This window comes from Mastomys coucha, unplaced genomic scaffold (assembly GCF_008632895.1).
Source record: "Mastomys coucha isolate ucsf_1 unplaced genomic scaffold, UCSF_Mcou_1 pScaffold14, whole genome shotgun sequence".
Classification (NCBI taxonomy): Eukaryota; Metazoa; Chordata; class Mammalia; order Rodentia; family Muridae; genus Mastomys; species Mastomys coucha.
Genome location: NW_022196896.1, coordinates 118,602,412 through 118,614,043, shown reverse-complemented (window position 1 = coordinate 118,614,043; position 11,632 = coordinate 118,602,412). Strand labels below are relative to the sequence as shown.

At 53.5% G+C, this 11,632-nt stretch overlaps 1 protein-coding gene across 2 annotated transcripts in view; it reads right to left on the bottom strand.

The window, feature by feature from the left end:
* Positions 1-3,777: 3,777 nt before the first annotated feature.
* Rnpepl1 (arginyl aminopeptidase like 1) overlaps positions 3,778-11,632 on the bottom strand; it is a 10,060-nt gene continuing 2,205 nt past the window's right edge. The window contains exons 2-11 of one of the 2 annotated variants that reach the window (XM_031368462.1): positions 9,364-9,504; positions 8,418-8,569; positions 7,901-8,017; positions 7,411-7,646; positions 7,097-7,210; positions 6,613-6,725; positions 6,227-6,335; positions 5,245-5,475; positions 5,021-5,163; positions 3,778-4,788 (exon numbers count right to left, since the gene is read on the bottom strand). In XM_031368462.1, coding sequence (XP_031224322.1) covers positions 4,495-4,788; positions 5,021-5,163; positions 5,245-5,475; positions 6,227-6,335; positions 6,613-6,725; positions 7,097-7,210; positions 7,411-7,646; positions 7,901-8,017; positions 8,418-8,569; positions 9,364-9,504 — 1,650 coding nt within the window. In that variant the 3' untranslated portion in view covers positions 3,778-4,494. The remainder of the gene's footprint in view (positions 4,789-5,020; positions 5,164-5,244; positions 5,476-6,226; positions 6,336-6,612; positions 6,726-7,096; positions 7,211-7,410; positions 7,647-7,900; positions 8,018-8,417; positions 8,570-9,363; positions 9,505-11,632) is intronic. The other variant, XM_031368463.1, reaches the window with a different exon arrangement.

Genomic DNA, 11,632 nt, shown 5'->3' with positions numbered 1-11,632 from the left:
AAAAAAAAAAAAAAAACAAAACAAACAAAAAAAACCACCCTACGTTGAGATTTTACCATTCAGAATGCTAATATGATCAACACAACAAAAATTGCTAGAGTAATATAGACTAGTGCAGCCACCATGGAAAGCAATATGGAAGTTCTTCAAAAAATTAAAAATACAACTACCATATGATCAAGCCAAACCACTTCTGGGTTTGTATTGGAGTGACTCTAAGGCAGTCTACAACAGAGATCCCTGAATATCTGTTTTTTATCACAGTGCTCACGACAACTAGAATATGGTCTTAGCTTAGATGTCTATCAGTAGATGAATAGGTAAAGGAAACATGGTAAATAAATATAGTGGAGTAATATTCAGTCACAGATCTATGAAACTATGTCCTAGGCAGCGAATTTGATAGAACTAGAGATTATCATGTCAACAGAAGTAAGATGGGGTGACAGTTTGCTGGAGAGATGGCTCAGTGGTTAAGACTGGCCACTCTTACAGATGACCTGCATACATGTAGACAAACACTCACATATATGGAATAAAAAGAAGCCTGACTCAGGCAAAACCCTTTCTCTAATATGCAGACTAAAGAAGTAAGGGAAGGGGAGTGAGGAAGGGAGGGAATGAGAGGAAATTCATTGGTGGAGAAGGGGGCATGAGTGCAATATATAAAATATGAAAACACAATCGTGAATCCCAGTGTGCTGTATATAAAACATTATTGAAAGTGTCCAAAGTGCCTGGCATTTACATTCCTGCCATTACTGTTCCTATGGAACTTGTTCCTATTGGTGTAGTCTCTTTATACCCTCTCCTGTTTATGTCTGAGCTGTCTGCTCTGACATTGTCTGCCAGTGTTCCCAGCTGTGTCTTGAGTGCAAGTGTGGATTGTTTCATGTCCTTTGCATTGTTGGCATTAACCCGTGGGTGATCTCAGTTGTGCCTTGTCTTTATGCCGGAAATTCTACAGAACACTTCCCAAGTCTCTGTGAAGGAGAGAGCTAATGGCCATTCCAAACTGCACAAGGCATGGCCTTTGGAAAGGGTCCCAGAAAACATTGGCTGGGCCCCAAGGATCCAGCTGAAGGCTCTAGGTAACACAGGGACTACCTGCAGACCCACTATCTCCTCACACCACCACCTCAGGGAAGCTTCAGGTTTCCATGGATTCCAGTCTCTTCTGTCAAGACCCTGGCCTCTGAAAATGTTTAAAAAATTAGTTTGTGTGTGTGAGTGTTTGATCTGCATAAACATCTGTGCACTACACGTGCCTGGTACCCACAGAGGTTAGAAGAGGGTATCTGATCTACTGGGACAGCAGTTACAGTTGCAAGTAGCTATGATGACTTGGGAATGGAACCTGGGTCCACAGGAAGACCAGCCAGTGCTCTTAACCACTGAGCCATCTCTCCAGGTCCCGCCTTTTTTTTTTTTTTTGGATCTTTACCCACAGCTTCATAGATACTATATGCCTACCAGACTAATTCATCTCTACTTTCTTGAAATGTAGATATCCCCTAACCTTTCAACCTCAGCTTCTCTGATGGGAACTCGTACTATCTGCTAAATACTCTATGCACAGGCCGGGGTAGTCTATGGGAGTAGAAATGGGACATGACCCTCAAGAGTTTGCACTATAGGCAAGACCCCTTCCATGTCTTTTAATCCCTAGCACACTGACTGGAAACACTGAAAATCCCCTCCATTAGTACAGATTCCTGGGTAGCCCCAGGCAGGAGAGAGGACAACATACCCCCACCTTCCCTTTGTGGGTCTGACCATCATGGTTGGGGTGTAAGTTAGCCTCTATGCAAAAGTCCCATGGGAGGAAGGGTGCTGCCCAACAGGACACTGGGCATGTGGTAGACTGGGATAGGCTGTGGGTAGCAGCAGCATTGGGGTTTGAAATGTTGGTTTGCCATGGGATGAGAACAAAGCACCCGCGGAGGCTCACCAGTGATGACTCACAAGGCAGATGGTGGATGGAAGGGTAGGGTAGGTATAGTAGAGGAAACTGGAAACACTGGCTGTACGTGACTGCTACAGGCTGCCCTAGCAAGATGCTACAGGGAAGCAACTCTAAGGCAGTTCAGCTTTACCAGCTGGAGAAAGGGCACAGGTGGAGATCAGGAAGGCAAGGATGTGGCTGAAAGTGTGCTCCTCTGTACCTCTAACATCGTGCAGAGCCAGAGCCGGTGACATCAAGGAGGACATTCTAGGCAGGCACCTAACCTAGAACGTCCTTCCCTGCCACCATGGCCTAAACCTAGGTAGTAATTTCTGGGAGTCATTCCTGATGTTATACAGATCTAATCGGTAGTTGGAGGGCATTGTGGGTACAGCTGGTGCATCTAGAATCAATGCTCTGGGAGACCATGAAGGTGTCAACCTGTATCGTCAAAGACTAAGTTGATGACAACAGACTTGAAAGCAGTCTTGGCTGGAATAGTTGAGATTCTGTTATTGAAGAGGCCTGTGTGGATGTCTTTAGGTGTGGGCCCTCTGGATGGTGGGCCAAAGAGAGCAAAACTGAATGGAATACATAGGATTCTTGGCCGTGCATCTTCCAGCTGCCCATTATATTTTAAGTCGGAAAATACCTCTCACCTACCCAGGGCAGGCTCAGATGTGGAACAATCAAGTTTATGGTGCTATTTTGAAGGCTATGAAGCCTTTAAGAGATAGAGCCTGGCTGGTAAAAATATAGGTCCCTAGGGGCTGGCCTTTCAGTCTGATTTGCCTGTAGTTCTGAACTGGTCTCTGCTGTGTTATACTGAAAGATTTCAGCAAGCCCCTGCCGCCACTGACTGAGCCTTTCCTGCCACCATGGCCTAAAACAAATTATTCTTTGTTTCTTTCTGTCAGATACTGTTACAATAGAGAATAGTAACCTTTCCCTTCTGCAGGTCTCTACAGTTGTCCTCTCTGCCTCTCTGCTGGTGTGGAGGGATGGTTTGAGTGGTCTAGAGCCTGAGACAGTGCCATGTGGGCACTGTGCACATACACTGTCAAAGGAGAGGTGACCCTACTTCCTGGACTCATTTGGGGGTATATGATTCGGGGTGCTCGACTGTCTGTTGAGGGAAGATTCCTGAGAAGGAAGGTGAATGGGACATTTAGTGATTGGAGGTTGGATAGCAGGTGGAAGCTTCAAGTTACTCATTTTACCATTTCCTGTAACCATGTATGAAGTTTGTGACTGAGTCTGGCAGTGGCTCGTGACAAAAGACATGCCACAGCACACTGCCAAGGTTGGAGGCTGCAGAGTACCAAATGGTCCCAACGGTGGCTCTGTCACCAGCTTGTCTTTGAGCAACCACAAGTCCACTTGACACATGGCACTTCCCTTTTGTTAGCTGAGACATCTGACCTCATAGATCAGACTGGAGTCCAGTCTCAGCATTTCCCATGAATCCCTGTAACTCATACTTCTACTGAACTCTAGTGTTGGAGGCCTGGGTGCCCCAGTGATAAGAGGCAGAGGTGTGGTCAGAGTTACAGAGATTAAAGTCCAGATGAGGGTGACAAACATCCTTTTTAGGGTCCTGAAGGTCTGATTGAGGAGCTGAGAATAACAAGGAGCCACCTTCTCCACCTCCCATTCCCCTGCCGCCCCCATCCTCATCTGAGCCTTCAGGGTTAGGTTCCCACCTCTATTGAGGTCTGTCTGTAGGGGCAGACTATGACTGTGATTCCTTGACCAATTCTCATCTCTTCCAGCCTAAGCCCTGGCAGCTTGGTAGGTGCAAAAGACAGGGTAGTGACAAATAGGAAGGGAGGTCAGATCTGCAGAGTGGAGATTTAATGGGACAGTCACCATGGTTCCTGCTGCAGTGGTCCCAGGCTGAAGCTCACAGCCTGGTGTCTCTCTCAGCAGGCAGGCACAGAGAGCACCAATGGTACCAGGGTAGCCACCAGGACAGGCCATCCTTCCCTGTACCTTTGGGGCCTAGACCCAGGTACAGAGACAGGCCTGCTTGAGAAGTCTAGCCTCTCCCTCTGTCTCCTGCTCCTACACTGATGGGATGCCTGTGTCCTTGTCTCTGTCTTCTGCCCCTCAGAAGGCTTTCCAGCCCAGGGACCAGACACAGGGATCTGTAAGAAAGCACATCTCCAGGACCGTGCATCCTGGGTCTCTGGCACACATAAGGCACATTGTGGTTGTTGCTGTGGGACTGCTGGGGTCACTGTCCCCAGGGCAGTGTCAGCAGATGCTGGCTTCCAGGGTGAGGCATGGCTGTCAGTGTTGAAACAGGAGGCATAGTGCATATAGGCCATCCCTGGGGCCTGCAGTGCAAGAGAGCAGGGACAGGGTGGGCCCTGGTTCACGGGCATCAATGGACACAAGATCCTTTTCCCCAAGGCCTGGAGCCAATAGGAGAGGTGTATGGTCCCGGGCAGAGCTCGTGGCCAGAGCCAAGGCGCAGTCATGGCGGCCCGGACCACTAAAGGCACAATCGTGGTGTCTGGGAGGTCGAGGGTCAGTCACCATCAAGGCTAGGCAGACACATTGACGTCCCTGAGAGAGATGGTGCTGCTGGGGGCCTCGTCCCCGAGCAGCAGGGCTGGCGAGTCTGGGTTCGTGTCTGCCTCAGCACCACCTAGCTCCGTGCTGGGCGCGGCACTGGGCTCTGCACTGGGGCCTAGGCCCTGGGACAGGATCTGCTGGATGGTTCTGCGCAAGTTGGGATGCAGCCGGCCCTGCGTCTGGTAGAAGACCTCTAGTGCGAAGGACTTGAGGGCACCAGTGCAGAGGTCCTCATACAGTGGGATGGTGTACATGCGCGACATCTGCAGGAGGCACCGTGTCACACTAGCAGGCTCCCCTGCACACCCTCCACCACCCAGATTCAGATGTGCCCCAGATGCTCAGGATGGCTTTGCCTGGACTCACATGCTACAGTCCTCCATCAGTCTCACCCTCCTCTCCCTCTAGGCTGTCTCAGAGTTTGGGCTATAAAGGCTGGGCAAGGAGTGGGGATGCTGTCCCACCCTCTAGTCATGCCCCAGCATGTAGTTGCACCTGGCTCTCCAGGAAACGGCGGACCCTGTGAAGATCAGGATAGTAGTCATTGCGGACGACGATCTGCAGCCAGCGGATGCGGATCTCAGCGTTCATGGAGTCCAGCAGGGATGAGTAGCACTTGGACAGGCTCATCACCACCTCTGTGGGGTGGTGGGCAGGTCAGGGGTGGGCTGGAGCCACATCCCTTTCCCAACAGCTACCCTGTTGACTGTGGGACCCACCCTGGGGCAACGGGGATCCATCTAGCAGCCGGTCCAGGAAGAGTGCTGTCTGGAAGGTCCTCCACTTGGAGATGTCAATGGCACTGGCTGAAGCTGCTGCCTGCTCCAGGGGCTCTGCAGTCCACAGCTGGAAAAGGGCTTCCACAGGCCGGGTTAGGCTAGACCCCTGAGACAGGTCTGGCTCAGCCAGTGGTGGGCCTGTGGCATTGAGCCAGCGCTCGAACTCCAGCCCTGCAGGAAGACCAGGCCTGGGGTCCCTGCCTAGGCTGGGGAGGGCCCAGCAGAGCAGCCTGCCAGGGAGACTCCAAGCCCAAAGGGTATCCCTGGGCAGGTGGTCTCTTCTAGGACTCAAGGTTCTCAAAGGCAACGAGCTGTCCCCTAGAAGTTTGTGCCTCCCCCTTGGAGCCACTGGAAAGGGCTCTTATGAAGGTCACAGAGAGGCCAGAAAGCTTAGAATGGTGACCAAGGGATCTCCACCTGTTATGTGCCTGTCCTATATATATATCACTGGGTGGAGAAGGCTCTGTACTGTCCTGCTCCATGAAGTACACAGGCTCTGAGGACCCCCACCAACCCCACTGAGCACTTATATACCTTCTAAAACTTAGGGTCACCATTCTCAGCCCTCTAGCCAACTGTATTTCCCAAGCATACATAGCTCCTCCAGTGCTTTCTTTAGTCTCTAGGCCCTCAGATCCCCAGAAGACCCCTACTATGCCCAAGCAGGGCCAGCCAGTTCTAGGGCTGATGCCGTCACCTTCCTTGCTCATCCTCCTCTAGGAACTCTGCATGGCTCTTGTTACAACTCTTCCCTACTGGCTGCTTAGCTTGGCCTGCTTAGCCTGGGGGCCACCTCCTCCAGGAAGCCCCTGCCCCTCTCTCCCTGCTAGGATCCCTTAGACTGGGAGGTCCAAACTGCTCTTTACTCTCGCAGCATCCTGACCTAGACCCCGCACAGCGCAGCCGTGGCTGACAGCCTCACCTGCCCGACAGTGCACGCTCTGCTCCTTCAGTTCAGGAAAGAAGCTCAAGAAGGAGTCCAGCAGGTCCTGGGCCACCACACTGGTGAATTTGTATTTCTCCACATAGGCCTGTGAGATGAGGGGCAAGGCCTTAGCAGGTATGGAAGGAAGGCTGGGGATGTTTTAGCTCTGGCAGAGCAGGGTTGGCACACTGGGACATCTTCTAAAGATGTGCACCACAGTCCAGGTGGCCCACAGGCCCTGCTGAAAGGGTAGGAGAAGGAGGGGACAGTACCTCAGCAGGCCAAGTCCCAGTCTGGTCCCCGGGTCCCCTCCTCCTCAGAGAAGGACAACTCTGTCAGCTGGAAGAGTTTTGGAAAGGAGGTGGTGGGGCCAATATACTTACTCGGAGAAAGTCGTCAAAGCGCTGGGGATCGCCACAGAGCTGGGACAGGTAGTAAACGAAGCAGTAGCCCTTCTCATAGGTGAACAGGTTCATCAGGTGACTGGGATTCACTCCTGCAGGGAAACGCCTTGTCTGGGATGCTGCTGGACATTCGTGTCCTGCATGGTGGGGCTGGGGCAGTAGTCTAGAACTGAGGATAGGCCAACGGGGAGGGCCACAGTCCCCCACATGAGTATCAACATCCTGGGTACACAGATGGAGTTTGCTCTGCTCCATGAAAACCAGTTCTCAGTCCCTGTGGGACGGTGGTAGGTGGAGGCACCTGAGAGGTTTTCCCTGGGGGCTATGGGCACCCAGGCTGGCCTTGGAAGGAATTCAGGCATGGTGAGGTAGAGAAGCCCCAGCAAAGCAAGTGAACAGCAGGAGAGGAGGGCCTGGAGATGCCATGCATGGGTTCCCGGGGTGAGCCTGGAGTAGAGAGTACCTGGTTCTAGCTTGACCTGCAACTTGCTAACCGGGCTATCTTCCCCAAGAAGCCGCATCTGCCTATGCAGGGCATCCAAGCGGAAGGCTGTCTCTAGGCAGGTGAAGGCAGCCCCTGAGTGGAGTCAGAATAAAGGGGGAGGTCAGGGAGGCTGGAGGCCCTATAGTGGGGTTGCCACTCTCTGCCCACCATCCAAACCCAGACATGGCTAGATGCTGTCAAGCTGGAGGCTAGGCAAGGCTCCGAGCCCCTTGCAATTGGTGCCTAAGAGGGCCCAAGACCTCTACCCCTGCCATAGCTGCCTCAGACAATACCATAGGTCTCCGTGGTGATGCGGCGCTGTGCGTAGGTGGCCAGGCCCTCACTCAGCCACATCTCCTCCCAAGTGGCGTTGGTGACAGCATTGCCGAACCAGCTGTGGGCTACCTCATGGATGACATCAATCACCAGGAACTCGTCACTCTCAAGGATGGAGGAGATGATGAAGGTGAGGCAGGGGTTCTCCATGGCCACGATGGGGAAGGAGGGCGGCAGGAAGACGATGTCATATCTGTGCCCAGAGGTGCAGGGTGAGGAATAGTAGGGCTCTGACCATGGTCAGAGCCCCTCCCCAAGCCCACACATGTATGCTTCATGTGGGATGGCAGCCCAGCCCCGTAGTGTCCCCTTCCTCTCCAGGAGACAGAGGACAGGGAACTCACATAGAGAGTGCCCAGTCTAGCCCTATATCTTTCTCTGGGGGGAAGAATATAGTCACCCAGGAAAAGGAGCGGACAGATCTACCTGCCCCACAGACAGACATACCTGCCCCACATGTATGGCCCGTATAACCGCTCTGCTGCACTCAGCCATTGTTCCACGGCACCTGAGAGCTTGCTGGTGGCTGTGGGCAGGAGGCATGGCTCGGCCCACACACGGCTCCTGTCACAGGGCAGAGAAGGTGGACTGAGGCTGAAAAGCCGGGGACCTTACTCATCCCGTGGATCTCCCTTGGCCTTGTCTGGCCCTGCTCTCTGAATGGGGGTCCTTCCCACAACAGGTAAGGGAACTGCTTAAGGAACGCAAGGTGAATTAATGAACCCAGTCCTTTTGTCAATGAAATGAAGCAGCTGTGAAGGACAGGAGGGTACAGCTGGCTGTGTGGTAGCCCTGGGAGTGCTGAGCGACTGCTAGGCAGGGCGCTGGATGGGTCAGGTAGTTTTATGTCTGAGGACAGTGTGTGCAGAGGCACCTGTACGCCTGTGCATGATCTGTCACCTTCTGGGCTCTCCCTGAGGCCCAGGGGCCCAGAACAGTGTAGCAGGGTGCAGAGGGGCCTTACCTGGGCCCAATGTCTGCTGGCTTGAGGTCTCCGGCCACAAGGGCTACGAGGTAGGCAGGTACTGGGTGCTCCATGTGGAAATGGTAGAGGCCTTCCTCTTCCACGTACACGCTCTGAGTCGCACTCATCAGCACCTGTACCCCTAATGGAGCCTGCAATGGGCCGGGCTGAGGATTGGCACTCTACCAGACAACCACCTCCCAGGAAAGGGAACCACACTTTCAGTAGGGGACTCCACAACTCAGGTCAGAGGACCTCCCCTTGTTTGTGACAGGGACCTTTTTTTTTTTTAAGATTTATTTGTTATTTATAGGAGTACACTATAGCTGTCTTCAGACACACCAGAAGAGGGCATCAGATCCTGTTACAGATGGTTGTGAACCAACATGTGGTTGCTGGTTGCTGGGAATTGAACTCAGGACCTCTGGAAGAGCAGCCAGTGCTCTTTACTGCTGAGCCATCTCTCTAGCCCGACGGGGAACCTTATGGTCCCATCAGGGAGCCCTCCATCCCCCAAGAGTGACCACCACAGCCCAGGTCAGGGAGTTCCAGGAGGGAGCCCTCAGATTCTTATCAGATAGGCTCACAGGTTGGGTCAAGGAACCACGTCCCCTCGAGTGGACCACACACTAGAACCCTAAATCTGCTCCAGTTGGAGGCTGCCATGTTTGGCTCTAACTCAAGAATCTCCTCCAAGTTCCTGAAGGTCTAGAGGTCTTGGAAACCAATTATCAGGCAGCATCTCTTTCTCAGTGCTGTACCCTGGTCCCTTCACCTGGTCTCCATAAGGTGGCCATGACTGTCCCACTAAGCAGCTGGGACCCCAGTCTAGGCAGATCAGAGGAGTACAGGAGTGGGTGGCCAGAGCCCATCTGCAGAGCTTCTGTAATCTCCAGCCCTGACAATGCCCAAAGGAGGCAGAAACAACCCCAATCGTGGTCCCGACCTTGACAACGGCTGAGTAGGTACACTTGACCGCGGGCGTATCGAAGCACGGGAAGAAGGAGCGGTTGCACACAGAGTGTCCCTGGGTGAAGACGAAAGGCTTGGCGTTGCCATAGGTCAGCTCCGGGTCCAGCCACCAGATCTGTAGGCAAGGTGAAACACAGGCGGGTACTGTCACCTAGCCCTGGGCTCTGGGTGCAGAACCTGGGGACGAGGTGCTGGCAAGGGCCCTTGCCATTTTGTTACAGGCCCACATCTGCTCCTGCAACCGTCACCTGCCCACCTGGTACACTCACTCCCCTCCCCTGGCAGGAACTGTCAATCCAGGTTGTGTGTGCCAGATGTCAGCCTTGTTCCAGACAGGAGAGCACATGCCTGGAGCTGGCCCACCCACGATATTACACTGCCTGGGGAAATAGGGAAATGCCCACCATGGTATGAGCTGGACTTACAGAGGGACACAGAGGAATGGTCAGAACACCTGAGGTTGAATACAGGGAAATATGGGAAACCAGAGCTTTCATTGGTGTAGAGGGAGTCAGCCCCAGCGCTGGGAAGTCTGTGGGGCTAGCACAGAGACTAGATATGCTCTGATAAGGAAGGAGTGTCAAGGGGAGGGCCCCTGAAGCCAGTGCCTAGAGGGAAGGACTGCAGCGAAGAGCAATTCCCAGCAAGTTCTCCCCAAGACCACTCCCACCCTCCTGCAGCCTGCCCTCTCAGCCTTGACCTTCCTGGGCCAAGGTCAACTGGCCTAGCCAACCTCTTTCCCAGCCACCACTGTGGAGACATTCTGAATCTTCAGATGACCAGGTCAGGTCCCGCCTCCACAGAGGAGCCTCAGCTACACAGTAATGTCTGCCCCCACACTGCCCTTTACTAGGACCACAGGATTGCTGAAACAAAGTAACTTCTTCACTTTGGTTATCTCAGGCCCCATAGATAGGGAACACCCTGAACACTTCTCTGACTGGACAAGTGTGTCCAGGAGACAGAGCTCATGCTGACACCTCTAGACCCCAGATGAGAGGAGGTAGTGTGTGGTGGGGTTGCCTGCCCCACAGACCCCAGACCTTGTGTGTGTGTGTGGGGGGGGGGAGCTAGTCATCCAATAGATCCCAGACCCAGACAGGATGCCTGCGTTTAGACCCCAGAGCTGTGTGGGAATGGCTGTCCCCACAGAACCTCGACCTGTGGGTGGGGAGGACTATGCCTCAGATCCCAGGATCTGGGGAGCAGTCTGCATAGAACCTAGATGCGCCTTTCCCAAAGACTGGAGAGTAACGCCTTGCCTCACAGACCTGGGGGTATGCCTACTCCACGGACCCCAGATCTGGGGGGGGGGATTCCCACCCCAACAGATCCAGAGGCTTCCCTTCCCCACAGACTCCACACCCAGGAGGCTGCCTGTTACTAGGTCCCAGACTTGAGTGCGTAGCTTGCACCGTAGAGCTGGTCAGGCGTCTGCTAGCATTCCTGGATCTCTTCCTAGCACTGTCTGCTTCCACGGCAAACCTTCAGATGTGTCTTTCCTTTTTTTGTTAGGGAGCTACTTAAATGCAGCCTCCAGAGGTCTGGGACCCAGGGACCTGAGTGGAGGAGCATTCCTGCAGTAGACCCTGTTGCCAGTGGGTTCCTGGTCCACTCCGGCAGGACAGACTCCCAAATGTCCTTCAGTCTCTCCCCTCTTACGCCAACTACACTTCAGCAGCGCTGCCATCTTCCCTTCCACTGAGCCCTCAGGTACTGCCTACTTTTTGCCCTACACCTCCACAACCATGCCTTGACTCTAGCTGGCAAGGTGCCTTTTCAGACACAGTAATACTACCCTAGAGGTGAGAGTCACCTGCCCCAGGGCATGGCAGCTGATGGGCTGGTAGACAAGGAATGGGTTAACCACCTTCAGATTCTATAGGGCAAGGAAAAAAAAAAAACTGTTCTTGCTGAGGTGGGAATAAAGGCCTGGGGTGCAGAGGGACCCTAGAATCTGAAGCACCTCCAAACTACCTCCCCTAGAGTTGGATCCTCTCTCAGGGCCTCCTGGGAAACTTACAAGGCTCCTTCAGCATCCTCACTAGGCACAGGGCCAATGGGGATCTGAGCTCTGAGCATCTCAGTGCTCATGCGTAACAGTAGGTGCCTGAGGTTAGAGGCCAATCGGCTTCCATGGGTCAGCTTTGTTACCCTGGAGCCACCCAGGCGATGAGGACTCTGCAGCTTTCCCTGTCCCCTGCAGCTTTCCCTGTCCCGAGCAGCCACAGCCCCCATACATC